We start from the raw sequence: 15,041 nt of genomic DNA on the forward strand, positions 1-15,041 counted from the left end.
ATGTAGGGGCTGGGCGATATGGAGAAAATCAAATATCACAATATTTTTGACCAAATACCTCAATGTTGATACTGCAGCGATATTGTATTGTTGACTATTGGTGCTTTCACAAAATATTTACACAATGAGATTTTAGATAAATAATCGTCAGTTATGTGGATATAATGACTAAGTGGGTAAAGGCAAATAATAGAACAGTTACAACAGTCTGGTAAGTTCAGAAAATGACAACACTTATGCCATATTACGATATCTTAATATTACGATATAGCGCTAGCAAAATGTACTAATTACTAGTGTCAAAATCAAATTTCCAGGATTTGTAGGGGACATCTGCAAGATCCTCGCTTTTAGATGGTTCAGATTTAGGGATGTTAATGATTAACCGTTTCACCATTAACTTAAATTAATTAATTTAATTAATTAAATAAGAATTTTGACTTTAATACTTTCAGTTAAGCAGTAAAAATCAGCCACGATGCACTGAACATCGTGGCTATCGTGACCGCTGCAAGTCCACAGCTTTCCACAGAACGCGGAAAGTATGTCCGAGCCCTCCCGGACGGGTCAACTGGGACTCTATCGGTTAACAGTTAATGATCGGTTAGTCTCGCATTGCCAGACCTTCTTCCACAGCGCTGCGGAGGAGGGTCTGGCTAGTCCACACAGCATTCTGGGATGGGAGAAAAACGTGCTCTGGTTTATTGGCATTTCTTTAAACCAATCCCAATCGTCTTGGCCTCTTGACATCCGGCGGAATTTCCGGTGGCAACGGAGCAATCCCAAAAGTGGAACGACGTGGATATAGGCTATTGATCGGTTAACGAGGGTTGGCTATCGGCCAGAATACTAAACTAAACTAAATTAGTATGCCTACTTAGATTATTAGTCAATTAAATGGCGTTGATTAGTGTTTTTTTCTGGGATTTCAAAGCAAATTACTGTTCCCTTTCCAACTAAAGTAAGCAGAATTTGTTCTCTTATTGGCTTTGTCTTGAATAAGGGACTGATATCACTTAACTATTTGTTTGAGGCCATTTTTTTGTCTATGATTAGAGTTCATTATTACCGCTCTTGTGTATGGATGTTCTTACCATAGAAGGTGAGGTAGCCAAACAGGGCTGACAGCATGTACATGATGAGCATAGTCAGGATGGACAGGTTGGAGACGTTCTGCATCTTTTTCCGGCTGCGACTGTAGAAACAAGACACACATTTAGAGAGGTCACGTCACTTTTCAGAAGGTTTGAAGCCGCACTCGAGACTTGCAGTAAAGATATAGATAAATATATGCAGGTTGATATACTTCTCTTCATCCAAATAAGACTATCATATGGCTCGATAGCGAGAAAACGGGTTTCATTTGGGTGAACTGACCCTTAAAAGGTGCTGTAGTTGAGAAAAGAAAAGGCCCACGCTGCCCTCGCAGACCGTTCCCCACTCATCAAATACTGACGCTTTGTCACAGCCCACAGCGTCACCCCCGCGTGGGCCGTGCCGTAAATCCCGCCCCCCTCCATTTAGGCTGATGGGACATCGGCCAGACAAAAAAATAAATAAAAAATCGAAGTACTTGCAAATAATTTTGCCCTAAAAGGTAGTTTCAAGTCATTTTAGGTAGTGTTTATTTACGCTGATGTTTGTGTGTTTTATTTGTTATTTGCATATTTCGCATCATCTTCGTCATCATCGTCATCTTGAGTAAACATGGCTGAAAGCGAAACGGAGGAGGTGGTGAAACAGACCGGTGCAACATCCATTTTTTGGACTGTGTCCGGATTTAAGCCGTACCATGGAGCCTTTCATCAGCCTGACCGAACTATAGAACTGTAGAACGTATAATGTGCTCTGTCACTGTTTGGCACTTTTTACTGTGAATGGCATGGCACTACTGTAAAGAAACTTTTATACTTCAAACATTTTCTTTAGTTGAGTATATGTGCCTTATACTGGAAGTATCTTCCTTATTCAAAAGAATTATTGTGCTTTCATTTTGCACTTTATTACATTTTCATTTGAAGTATCTGTGTTTGCACAAAAGGAAAGAAACTCAATACTTGAAGCTTTTTCTTTGTTAAAGTCTCTGCAACTAGTGCACTTGAATTTTATTTATCTGCAACATCATGTTATTAATTAATGTTAATTACAGTTTTGCACAATAAATGTTCTCAAAACTACATACTACGTTTCTTTCTCTTTAAAAAAATAAATAAATACATTTAGCAGTTGGGCTTTCCTTAGGGTCTATGTAACCTGGTCTGAAATGGTTCTATTATAATTTATATATCGTGATATATATCGTTATGACAAGAGGCTGCAATGTATATCGCAATATGGATTTTAGGCCATATCGCCCATCCTTTAATATACAATCTATGGTACAGCCCCCATTAAAGTTTATTTTAGGAGATGGTGATGGTGTTCCACAGCTTGATGTAGAGGGAAGAAGCACACTTACTCTTTCAGCTCACTGTAGATAGGCAACACTTCGGGATGGCAGACAAAGGCGAAGGCCAGGATGGGCACAGTGTACGCCGTCTGGGGACAAACGATGCACAGAAAGATTTAAGACACAGAAATTCAGCTTCAGGCAGTCCAAAAACAAGTTTAGCATGTTTACCAAAAACATGCTAAACTAACTGTATTTACTCCGCCCCCCCCGACCCTGTGCCTTCATTCCTCGAACTGCAACTGATTTAAACGCCCATTATAGCACAAAGGAAACACGTAGTCATCTCGTGAAAGAAGGTGAAATGACTTGAATGAATATGGGAACTAATGCCATGTGTCATATTCTTATCCTGATTTATGATCAGGGCCAAGCAAAAACTGGCTAAATAAACACACGCGCACACACACACACACACACAAACACACACACACACACACACACACACACACACCTTAAAAACCACACCTTTACCTAACAAGTCCAGGCGAATACTTGCCAATCAGCTTCTGTTTGATTTGTAGGTTGTAAGATGCATTCCTGTGTGCAAGCCCAACCTTCTGACATAGTTTTTTTTTTTACAAACGTAGAGCATTAATGTGGATTGATCTATGTTTTCTTTATTTAATAATTTACCTTAGAAATGGTATACTTTAACCTAGGCCTGCTCGATTTTTGGTCACTATTGAAATTGCGATTATTTAACACGATTCCTCATTGCTCACGTCTTTTGGGAAGATGGTGCAACAACAACAGTGAAACAGTTAAAGAAAATCAACAGTGAAAACCCCTTGAAACGGCAATTAACCTGAATACTTTTCCCGTTTGAAGACATTTTTTTTTTTTCATTCAGAACACAAGACAAAATAAGAGTTTACTTGCAAAACGTAACGTGTGTTTTTCATCGATCACACGAGATTGTGATCTCTAGGAGCCAAAATCGTGATTGCGATAAAAAATTTTGATTAATTGCACACCCCTACTTTATCCTGCCCATCTTTTGTCTATCCATTGTGCCTGTGAGAAAATGACACACCTTGATCGAACCCACTGGGGCTGCATTTCAAAAGCCCCACCCTTTAAATCTTCGCAAATGAGACTTGTTTATGGATACACATGATATAACAATGAACTTGAACAAGTTGGACGAATGTTTGGCGTCAGCGAGAGTTGAAAGCCAAACAAAGGTATCCGTGACAGCATTACAACCTAACTTAAGCTTTTAAGCTTTCAAATACCGTCTCGCAGCACGCCAACACTGTGTATAAGAAGGCCCGGGGGCAGTTACCTATGAAGATGTTCATGATTACATTGGGGGTGGCGTCTGAATATTTTCTGTAAAAAGCTAGGCTATATGTTGAATAATATTCATTTTGTTGCTTTTGTGTTTACCATGTGCACAATGTCTTCTTTTGGCAAAGTTTGATGCATTCTGATGCTTTCGATTGGTTCTCCAGTTTGAATTTGCAGCGCCACCCGTCTGTTAGCGTTAGCACTACCAGGTTTAAACTTTTGGAAATGGTTAACAGTTGAAAACATTCATTAGAAATTTAGAAAAGTAATCAAAATGTAATTAAATGTAATAAGTTACATTAGTCTGATAAAGTCATTTAAATAGTTACACTACTATTACATTTGAAATAGGGTAAACCTGTAGTCGGTAAACTATTACATTTCCAAAGTAACCTTCCCAACACTGTTTCTATTTGTATCTTTTATGTTTCTTATATATGTATTTTATGTCGTTTGAGCCTGCCCCTGTCAAAGACAAATTTCTGTCACCCACGACCGACAAAAAAGTTGTTCTTATCTTATCCTATAGGCTAGCACCAACCCCATCGTACCTGTGAGTTGAAGACAAAGTATTTGGGCGTGCACATCTCCTCGTCGTCGGGGTGAGGCTCGACGTGGACGCCGGTGGAGTGGTGGCCGTCGTGGGTGCCGAGCACCGCCGGGGAAACGTCGGCCCGGGAGAAATCTATGTGCGCCGAGTTGTTTAGCGGGTATAACCCCTGTACGTCTGTGCCGTTCATGCTGAGGTTGGCCGAGTGGTGGTAAAAGAAAGGAAGAGGGCAGGACAGCTGGGTCTTCTTGTAGATCACCTGGAAAAGAAAAATATGGAGTCACGCTCCGTTTGTCCGAATGAAACGAAAGAACAACAAATAAAAGGAAATTCACGACAAAAACTCTCTGCTTGCAACAAGAGTTGGCATTGTGGCATTTATTTTCCATTTTCCACATCGCTCTGGAAGAAGGTCTGGCTAGTCCATATATAATTCCAGGATGGGAGAAAAACGTGCTTTGGTTTATTGGCATTTCTTTAAACCAATCACAATTGTCTTGGGCAGAGCTAAGCGCCGGAAGGAGCCACGGTGCCTCTGCAAAATAGCCTCGGGGAGGAACTTGTTTTGGTGGAACATGTGTACGCTTAAAAGTTATTTTAGTGGTGCAACAGAAAACTCAGATTGGATATATAGTCTAGCTAGCTGTCTGGATTTACCCTGCAGAGATCTGAGGAGCAGTTAACCAGAGTCCTCAGAAATCCACCAGAGTTTAGAACGGCAACACAAAGAAAGCGGAAGGCAACGGACATCCGGCCGAAATGACGGACATCCGGCGGAATTTTCGGCGGCAACAGAGCAATCCCAGAAATGAAACATCGTCTATACAGACTGTTTTCCAATGGACTGGTACTAGTTCCACATTTTCTACATCAGTAGGGAGGACAGGGACAAGCAGCAGCTAGTTAACAATCTGGTTCTGCTATGTTGTTGAAACTGCATGAGCTTGAGGGCAGTAGAAACAAGCTGTAAACACAACATTGACAGCAACCTCTTTCACATACACACAGTCATTGGATACATTCTTAAAGGGGAACTACGCCTATTTTAAAAATGCATGCATGTTATTCCTATGGTCTAATGTTGTGTTCACACTGGCCGTGCAAAGCCGCTTTGCGCCACATTACTACTGAAATATTTTCAACACACGTTGATAAAAGAATGACGCAAAGTTAGCATGTTCTTGTCTTTCACTTCGCCCGCCGCGAATTTCCGTCTATTCGCGTCTTTGCAATGACTTTGTATGTAATTCCCACCAAGCAATTTGTGCGAAACACGGGCGGTGTGAATGTAAACATGACCAACCCTCTCCCAAATCTACTAACTGTGTCTGAATCCAACATTTTGCTCATGAAGTTTTTAGAGAGCTAAACTTACCACACCCAGGAAGAAGACCATGCAGGAAAGGGAAAAGCCGCTGGTGTAGCCCAGGTAGCCTGAAGAGGAGAGTACATCAGTGATTGTGACAACGAACACAATATTCCTTTATTTATATAAACTGTGCAAAACAACAGATGTGTCCTCTTATCAAAAATGCAATTGAAATAATATTTCATCTTAAAAAAACAAAATAATAATTTGATTACTTTTTAAACAAATCCCACATCAAAATAACTAAATTAATTATAAAAAAAATATCTTCAAGTAACTAAGAACACATAGTGACGTCTGAAGCCAAACAAGTGAAACCAAAAGTAGATCTGCCCTAGGCATTTTAAAAATTGCATCGCAATTACATTTTTATGTCAAATGGTTATAATCTTTACACATTACATCACTTTCAACCGATTCACGATGCATTGTTACATCAACAAAACATACATTTGATATGAGCGGCAGTTTAGATTTGACCTGCAGTGGGAATCAAACCTTTAATAAGGTGTGGATGGAACAGAGATCAAACATAATACCCATGAATACAAATCTAATGCCTGAAACACCAAAAACAGAAATGCTGTTGTCATTTATTCAATGAAATTGAGGTTTTGATCCTCTTTGCTCCTTTACGTCTAACTGGTTTAATCACATAATCTGTGCAGCGGCCTCAGTATGTAGCCTTTCTGTAGCTCAGCAAGCTGAAGCGGATCTGCACTCATAAATTACGTCTGAGTGTTGGAGCTGACTGCACGCTTAATAGCAGGGTTCCCTTACAGTAACTCCTAATTGCCAGAGCTGACTAAGGGCTCCACTAGTGTTACATTACTTCTGGTTTGGCCAAGTTGCATACAGACAGCTGCAAGAACTTGCAAAGAAAAAGGATCCCAATTGCAGGAAGTGACATAGATCCTGCTTCTGAATTAGTATCTGAATACTGAATTACAGAGCATGTGGTAAAATAGTTGAACAATATACAAAAGAGAGGCAAAGTCCCTCCCCTTCCGGAGGACCACCATGGGACCTGATTTTGAGAGAAAAAAAATTGTATTGTATTATTTTTTTTTAGCCCGTTGAATTGTGACATGATGTTGGTCAATTGAAAAAAAAAAAAGTGTTTGCAACTGAAGAAAGTCTCAGTTTGTCGTATTACCGCTTATTTTTGTGTGAAACCACTCAGTGAAGTAAATATCTCGTCTCGCACAATTTACATCGCCTTGCTTGCTAACTAGCCAGCTAACCTAGCTTGGTTCCACAGCACACGTAACGTTATCTTACTACATGTGTTTTATCCAGCAAAGTTTTATCAGCCCGGGAAGAGAAAAAAAGAGCAAAATCCGCTGCTCGTTCAAGCAACGTTACGTCCCGGTACCAAACTGAAGTATCGCTGCTTTAGCGAGACGTCGCCCATGCAACATTGAAGTGAGTAGTCTTTGTAATTACGGATTTTTTCACAGTCTTGTACTTCAAAGTTTTACGACAAACGGAGACTTTCTTCACTTGCAAAATTATCTTTTCAATGGACAAACGTCATATGTGTAATTCATGGCTCAATTCAAACGGGATCAAAAGATAATTAGTCTCTCCCAGTTTACGAAATTAGGTCCCATGCGTGATCCACCGGAAGGGGAGGGACTTCGCCTCTCTAGTCACAATGGCTGGTGTAAAGTGAGTTCCTACCCAGATTTTTAAGGATCGATAAAGGCAGAATGATTCCAATGGACACAAACACCACCAGGTAGTTCCCGTTCAGGTACCATTCACTGCAAACACATCACAGGGGTTAAAGCCTTTACTGTAAATACTGTACAAACACAATAGTTATCTTCTAACGCACGCACACACACACACTCACCCAGAGATTTCATCTAAACCCAAGAAGGCTCTTATCACTTCAGGTAGCTCATACTTCACGATAAAGAGGTAGCTGGACATGGCTGCAGGACATGACAGGGAAACTTCAGTCAGACAGAGAAGCTACATTACATGCACATATAGTTTTAGCAATTTTATTACAGGTCCCATATTGTAAAAAGTGAGATATCCATGTCTTTTGTAAATATAAAGCAGGTTGAGGTGCTATTTAAATACTGTGAAAGTATCAAAACGGTCAATCCACAGAGAAATGCACACAGCCTGTATTCAGAAATTGTGCCGTTAAACGAGCTGCCAGGACTTCCGTACAGTTGTGATGTCACAATGTTACTATATACAGTGTGTATATATATATATACATATATACATATATATACACACACACATGTGTAGAAAGTGCTGCTACAGGGCTGTTACAGTCATTCCCCGGCTCCAATGACGATGCAGAGACTCAGAGAGCACAGATGTGGAAAACCCGGAAACGCTGACCAATCGGAGCAGACTTTGCTTTTTCGGGAATGGGGGCTTAAAGAGACAGACGCTAAAACTGAGCGTTTCAGACAGAGGGTGAACTCAGGTACAGAATAAAGAATTAAGTGGTTTTTAACATTAAAACATGTAAACATTTTCTAGTAGAAACCCAAAATACAAGTATAAACCTAAAAATGAACATGATTTGGGACCTGCAGTTAACTCTTGCTTTTTTCAAATCAAGCTGAGACACACACACACACACACACACCCACACCTCCAATATTCTGCATAATTATGGATCCGAACGCTGCCATTTTCCCGGGCCAACCAAATGCTCTCTCTCCCAGCTTCTCATAGATGAGGGATCCTGCCAGAACAGACAAGTTCACATTAGCCGTGGGAAAAATGTATTTCAGCCATCACAACAAGAACAGAGACAAAAAGCATCAGGTTCATTTGAAGTATATCTCAAGCACAACTTATTTTTATGACCACAAGGGGGTGGATCAGTACAAAACAATAGTGTTTTAGAGCACAAGTTTCCAACCTTTTATTTTTTGGGGCTATTGACCCCTTAATACTAAGCAATATGTACTTGTGACCCCTAGTCATAGGCTGCATGTCTATTAGTTGCATGTCTATTACAGGCCTGAAGAGGTAGAAGTATTGATTAACAGTATTTCACACAAAAAAAGGAAGCAAAGATTGGATAAAAAGTGTAAAAAACAAACATGCAACATTTGTGCAGCAGAATCTGTTTACTACTCAGGTGATCAGCACGCAACCCCTTAGATTTATCTTGCAACCCCAGGTTGGGAATAGAATGTGACTTGGGCTGCATTATTCCGTCCGAACCTGAGCAAGAGAGAGTAATAACTGAGCCCAACCTGAACCCGACAGGCATTCTGTTTTTTCTGTCAGAACCACTGAAGCACTGAGTTTGCGTTACATGAACATTTACTGTCTGAAATAGCCGATGTGGGGCTGTCACGTAGCAAACCCCAGCGCTGAACAAAAATAGCCCAACACAGACAGCAGATCCATCATTTTTAGTTATTTTTACACTGTATTTGGACTAAAAATTGCTCGAAGCACCATGTCAAGAAGGTCAAACCCGACCCAAACTCGAACGTCATTTGTAAATGAACTTAAAACACCAACCTCCTTCTTTAGCTGTCATAAGGAGAAGATGTACAGAATATAAGGAGAGGCTGGCCACAGCGACGAGGAGGATTCTGCACAGAGAGGGAAAGCAAAAGTCAGCGATCAGTGCAAAAATGAGACATGAAAACAACCCCTGCGTGAATGAAGTCAGCTTTGGTAATTTGAATCTTTTCAATCTAGAGACTCTGGAAAGAGACAAAAAGGAAGAAGAGAAAAGTCAACAGTAAGGAGAAGGTTTTTGTGCTGGTGGCATCTGACGAAATGTGTGGCAGAAGATAGCAGGAGTTCATTATCATTCCCTTTTCTGCTATAATTTAAGTAGCTATTGTGATATTCCTCTACTCCATTGACACTGAGCTTCAGAGGAGTGCTCTCTTGTTCCTTAAAGCACCACCAGGTCATGAGGTGGCCACGCAGCAGGGGCATGGATAGTGGCCAGGAGGTGTACGGTGACAGCAGGGTGTCGGATGTTTAAAGCCACCCATGAATGCTGATAATGCATGGGGGCAGACAGAGCTGGGAGAAATATGGCAGGGGAATTGCGGCCACTGGGAGTTCAAACATGTCTGTGGAGGCAGAGCTGCTCTATATTCCAGATGGTAATGTGATTATCATTTATGTTTTTTGCAAGAGTTAATTCTGTCCCACTGGCCAGCCAACACACAGCCATGTATCCCATGTGTGCTTCTCCACTAGCGCCACCAGCAGTGGTGGTTTTTCGGTGAAATGCCTCGACAACTACTTTATTAAATTCAAACGCATTCATGTCCCCCTTCAGGATGAATTGTAATAAAGCCATGACTCTTCATCTAGTGCCATCATCAGGTCAGATTTTTTTTATTTGTCTAATAGTTTGTTTTATGACCAAATATCTGTAAAACTACTGACATTACCATTAGCCTCGGCTGTGCTGTGTGTTTGGTGCTAATTAGCAAACGTTAGCATGCTAACACACTAATACACTAAAAATCTAAAATGGTTATCCTTAGGCCTATACTGTACCCACTAAACGTCAGCGTGTTAGCATTGTCTTTGTGACAATAGCATTTAGCTCAAAGCACCTGTGTCTTAGCACAGCTTTACAGAGCTGCTAGCATGGCTGTAGACTCTTCTTTCTTGTTTCTTTACATCTTCAAATGTTATCAAAACTTTGACTTTGATTTACAAAATGACATTGTACTGATAACAGCGAAATGTGAGTACACAATTACAACATATATATTTAAAATATAGTGCTAATGGCTAAATGGATGCACATTGGTTGGATAAAGCCTAGCTTCCCTCCCTTCTCGCTATCGGAGCTTAACGCCACTGAGGACAGTCGTGATTGGTTTAAAGAAATACAAACAAGCCAGAGCGTTTTTTCTCCCCTATCCCAGAATACATAGGCAATAGGCGATGGAATGTCGATACACCGAAAATGGAAGGTTTTAGAGAAATAATATCAAAAGCTACTCTGCCGCAGTAGTACTTACGTAAAGAGCACAATGCCGGTGTTTGCCATTGCGTAGGACAGGCCCAGGATGCCGCTGCCCATGATAGCGTTGCTCAAGTTGAACACAGACATCCCGAAGGAGGTGTGGCCGGGATGCTGCTCAGAGAGAAAAGAAAGAAGGAAGAGGGATATGTAATGAGGAAAACAGATTAACATTGCTGAAAAGTCTGCCTTTGAAATAAAAATCGGTCTCAGATAATTGACGAAATTGACAGTTCATCGGTAGTGTAGTCGTTGCAATAAGAAAGATAGCAAAACATTTGGCATGTGCATGCACAGGTACGTGACGCAGCAAACCACACAAGACTTTAATGCCAATAGTAAATATTTTATCACCAACAAGCTGTGATTCAAGGAAATACTGTATACACCCTCACATTCTCCTACACTGTTGGATACAGTTAAGTTTTATTGAACTGACCCATTCTCACTCAACTTCTACTTCAACACGTAAGTACAAACATTTCCCAGAATGCCTTTTTAGTCCAATACACAAAATCCAAAGTTTTGGGTTTGTACTGGAAAATGTAATGTTTAAAAATACATTTGTTGCAGTGTTATGTCATTTGTTGCAGAGCTCATATTTCTGGTTTGTTAACATACTGTTATACCAGCTTCTAACAACTTTATGGCTGCTCTCACAGTGACTAATGTGGCAAGGCTTACTTTGAATAAACAGACTGTAATTGCAGGAAGCAAACTACTTACATATTCTTCATGGTATTCCTCATATTTCTTCTTCTTCATCAAACCATTTGACAGGAACTTCTGGCTTTCTCCGTCCTCATTGTCATCCATAAACTGACTGCAGGGGCAAAAAAAAAGAAGCATAAATGAACACATGCATACACTGTGGACAGTTCACTTTATATTATGTCAACTTTTAGGTTACATTTCATGACACAAAATGTAAAAAGCTTTGCATCCCGCCATCAACTGTATCCTTTGTGTTGTGAGAGCAAACAGATCGGTTGACCTAAGTTAAGTTGAGTGCTGGGTTCAAAGTCGACAGAAACAAAATAAAATCTAAAGCTGCTGTGGTTCGTCTTTCCGCTGTTCCAACAATCACCACTCTAGTTTGGTTGCAATAAACCCGTAATTCACCCATTTATATGTTGGCTCTATACATGCTAAAATGATTGTTTATTTGAATGGAGTGTGGAGAGGCCAGCGATAGTGCTCTCGGGGCTGTTTCTGGTTAAACAAAAAAGATTTTACTCTTGAACAAAAAGGTCTATCCTTTTCATAATGTTGTCAGACACTTAAAATAAGGTCCAGGTTGAAAAAATTAAATAAATAAAATAAACACTTTAATTTACTTGCCACCACACACCAGTCGCCGCGTCCTTGTCAATCAACAATGTTAGAGCATTCTGAGCAGCCCCCTAAAGTCCCACGGCTGTAATAACAGCAATAAATTGTAATAAATTGGCCAGGTCATGTTTGTAAATGAGAAGTTGTTCTCAAACAGTTTACCTGGATAAATAAAGGTTTAAAAAAAAAAAAATCAAAAATAAATAACTGCCTCAATCTGAATGTCTGATTGAATGGTGGTGCTAATAAGGGGGCAGGAAATCTTGACATCATGGTTGCTGACCTGTCAATGGTGGCCTTCTCGGAGTCGATGGGCTCTGTGAAGCGGTCATCCAGGCTGTCGTTGCTGTCATCATCAGCCTCTGTGGAGACTTTACTTAGCTCCATACGATCCACTGCTCCCGGCATAGTGGTGCACGGCAGGGCGAGAGGCGGAGAAGTTTGGTTTTCAGTATTTTAGCGTTTGGTATTCACAAGGCGTTGATGTACCTTCTTCCTCAACCTCTGCTAGAAGTTGTTACAAAAGACCTATAGAAAAACACAAACAGAGGAAATTACTAAGAGGCTATACCTGCCAAAGTCTTAAAAAAAATCATTGACATTCAAGATCACCACAGGAATGCCCATTTTCAGCTGTTACAAGCCAGCAGACACAGGTGTTGTCTGGCTTTTCCGGCCATAACGGGGCCTTTTGGCATTGGATGAAGAACACTTTGGGGAAAATGGGGCTCTCTACCCTGCAAATCAGTCCATCTCATTTCCTGGAACTGAGGGATTGTTTGTTATGTTACCTCGAAGAGGAAAGCTGGGACATGATGCAACCTTGGTGCCTCACACAGCGCCGCCAACACTAGCAGGGCTGCCGTCCTGTTAGCTTTATGGCTATTTCCATTTCACACCAGCTTGATTTCATGGCGCTAACAACTATATTTTGTTTGTAATGGCTATTAGCAAAAATACAATATATAATACAAATACTAATTGATGTCTCACTTGGGTCTAATCTATCTTTAGGAAGATATTACAATGTTCGAGGTACATAGAAATTCCTGGGCGGAGTTGAGTCAACAAACCCTGAAACCAGGTCAAAGATGCAATGAGTTCAAGAGATCGCCTGATGGCCACCAATAACAGTTTATGGTTTACTCAGCCTCACCCACTACCATTAAAGAAAAAAAGCCAACAGTGCTGCACAGGGGGAACACACATTTTCCATCAGTAGCATTCATCATTAAGTTGTTTAAGGAGTGCAAAAGACAGTGAACAAAGCCTGCGTGATTATAAATGGCTGCTAACAGCCAAATTATTTACAGGGCTGTTTGTCACTCACACAGTGAGCTCTTTGATTGGGTGGAGCCCGGGCGAAACACAAAACATAGCAACACCTACACAGCCACAACAACGGAGGTGTAGTTCTCTAATAATCTTTTGTTTCAAAGTATTTACAGCAGCAATTGGGTCACGCCAATTCCAATGGAATGCCAGAGCACAATTTAAGTATTTGTGCGAATACCAGGCTCTGTAGCGGCTAAACGCTCCACTGTGTTCACCAGCTAATTGCTGACGTTTCCGCCTGCCATTTTGTGCCTCGAAGAGTAGCGCACAGTCAAGACAAAACAAGATGCAACAAAAGTAAAAGTAGGGCTGGACGATATGGAGAAAATCAAACATCACGATATTTTTGACCAAATACCTCGATATCGAAACCGCAACAATGTTGTAGTGTTGACTATTGGTGCTTTCACAAAATATTTTCACAATGAGATTTTTGATAAATAATCATCAGTAATGTGGACATAATGACTAAGTGGGTCAAGGCAAATAATAGAACAGCTAGAACAGTCTGGTAAGTTCAGAAAATGACATCACTTTACTGTAATGCAGCCTTTAAAACCAGAAAAAGACAACACTTATGCCATATTACGATATCCAAAATCTAAGACGATATCTAGTCTCATATCACGATATCGATATAATGTCGATATATTGCCCAGCTCTAAGTAAAAGAATAGTATATATTGAGCTATACTATTACATTATTGTTAGAGAACATGTAAACATAATGTAATATTGTAGCTGGCCAAGTGTGTGTAAAATCTTGATCTGCAAAGTAAGTGTGAAATGAATGTTGTGGAGTTAAAAGTAAAATATTCCCCTCCGAAATGTAGCGACGTACGACAACTAGGCCAGGGTCGTCAGGAGGAGATGTGGCACACCTGTTCGGCCTGGCTCACATGTATTTAAGATGGCTGCCAACTATGCACTGGTCTCTTTTGTCTCATCACCATGCACCACCCCGGGGACACTCGGGGACAAGCTCTTCATTTAGCCACTATATTTTGACTTTTCCTTTTACACACACTTCATGTTACACTCACCCATACACTTATTTCACTACTGATATTACTTACTTCCATGTTTGCCTTGAAGTTTATGCTTCTATCTAGTTTGGCCCAATAAAACCGTTTAATCAGTCACATTTACTATGTGTATAAATCACCATACAACATGGTCTCAGTGCACTTTACAATTATAGGAAGACAGAAATAACAGATGACAGACAGCAACAAAACAATTGAACAGCATTCATTGTTTGTTCAGGATATGTTTGTGTGAGCTTCCTCTTTTAGTAGTAAATAGTAATAGCAGGGCTCGAGAGTGCGACCAATTTGGTCGCAAATGCGACCAAAATTTGTAAGGGTGCGACTAAGATTTTTTGGATCTCTCCTCCGCCGCAGCCCCCGATTCACTCACACACCGGCCGGCTCACCTGCAACATGGAGAGACACAGCGCCGCTGGTCCAAACTCCCCACATTTGTCTACAGTTTTAATTGTTATTAACACAGCTGTATATTGTTAAGTATGAGAGGGAAACCTGTATTGGTACCAGTGTTTCCGCTGGTAACTCTCTGTTACTGCGGCCGCCATGGTGAAAAACACATTAGAAGTTATTAAATGCAACTAACTTCAGTTCGTTGAGTAGCCTAATAGCGTTTGAGACGGAGCCTGCTGGATCATAGTTCATAAAAATGCGGCGCAGTGACGATACAGACA

The 15,041-nt window shown here is 40.6% G+C and overlaps 1 protein-coding gene across 2 annotated transcripts in view; it reads right to left on the reverse strand.

The window, feature by feature from the left end:
* slc38a4 (solute carrier family 38 member 4) overlaps positions 1–15,041 on the reverse strand; it is a 56,262-nt gene that overhangs the window by 12,645 nt on the left and 28,576 nt on the right. For both annotated transcript variants that reach the window (XM_028570945.1, XM_028570946.1), the window contains 11 exons: positions 12,270–12,514; positions 11,381–11,477; positions 10,653–10,768; positions 9,175–9,248; positions 8,288–8,380; positions 7,520–7,601; positions 7,345–7,427; positions 5,668–5,726; positions 4,294–4,551; positions 2,459–2,538; positions 1,095–1,195 (listed from right to left, as the gene is read on the reverse strand). In XM_028570945.1, the coding sequence (XP_028426746.1) occupies positions 1,095–1,195; positions 2,459–2,538; positions 4,294–4,551; positions 5,668–5,726; positions 7,345–7,427; positions 7,520–7,601; positions 8,288–8,380; positions 9,175–9,248; positions 10,653–10,768; positions 11,381–11,477; positions 12,270–12,394 (1,168 nt within the window). In that variant the 5' untranslated portion in view covers positions 12,395–12,514. The remainder of the gene's footprint in view (positions 1–1,094; positions 1,196–2,458; positions 2,539–4,293; positions 4,552–5,667; positions 5,727–7,344; positions 7,428–7,519; positions 7,602–8,287; positions 8,381–9,174; positions 9,249–10,652; positions 10,769–11,380; positions 11,478–12,269; positions 12,515–15,041) is intronic.

Source organism: Perca flavescens, chromosome 23 (assembly GCF_004354835.1).
Source record: "Perca flavescens isolate YP-PL-M2 chromosome 23, PFLA_1.0, whole genome shotgun sequence".
In the NCBI taxonomy this organism is placed as follows: domain Eukaryota; kingdom Metazoa; phylum Chordata; class Actinopteri; order Perciformes; family Percidae; genus Perca; species Perca flavescens.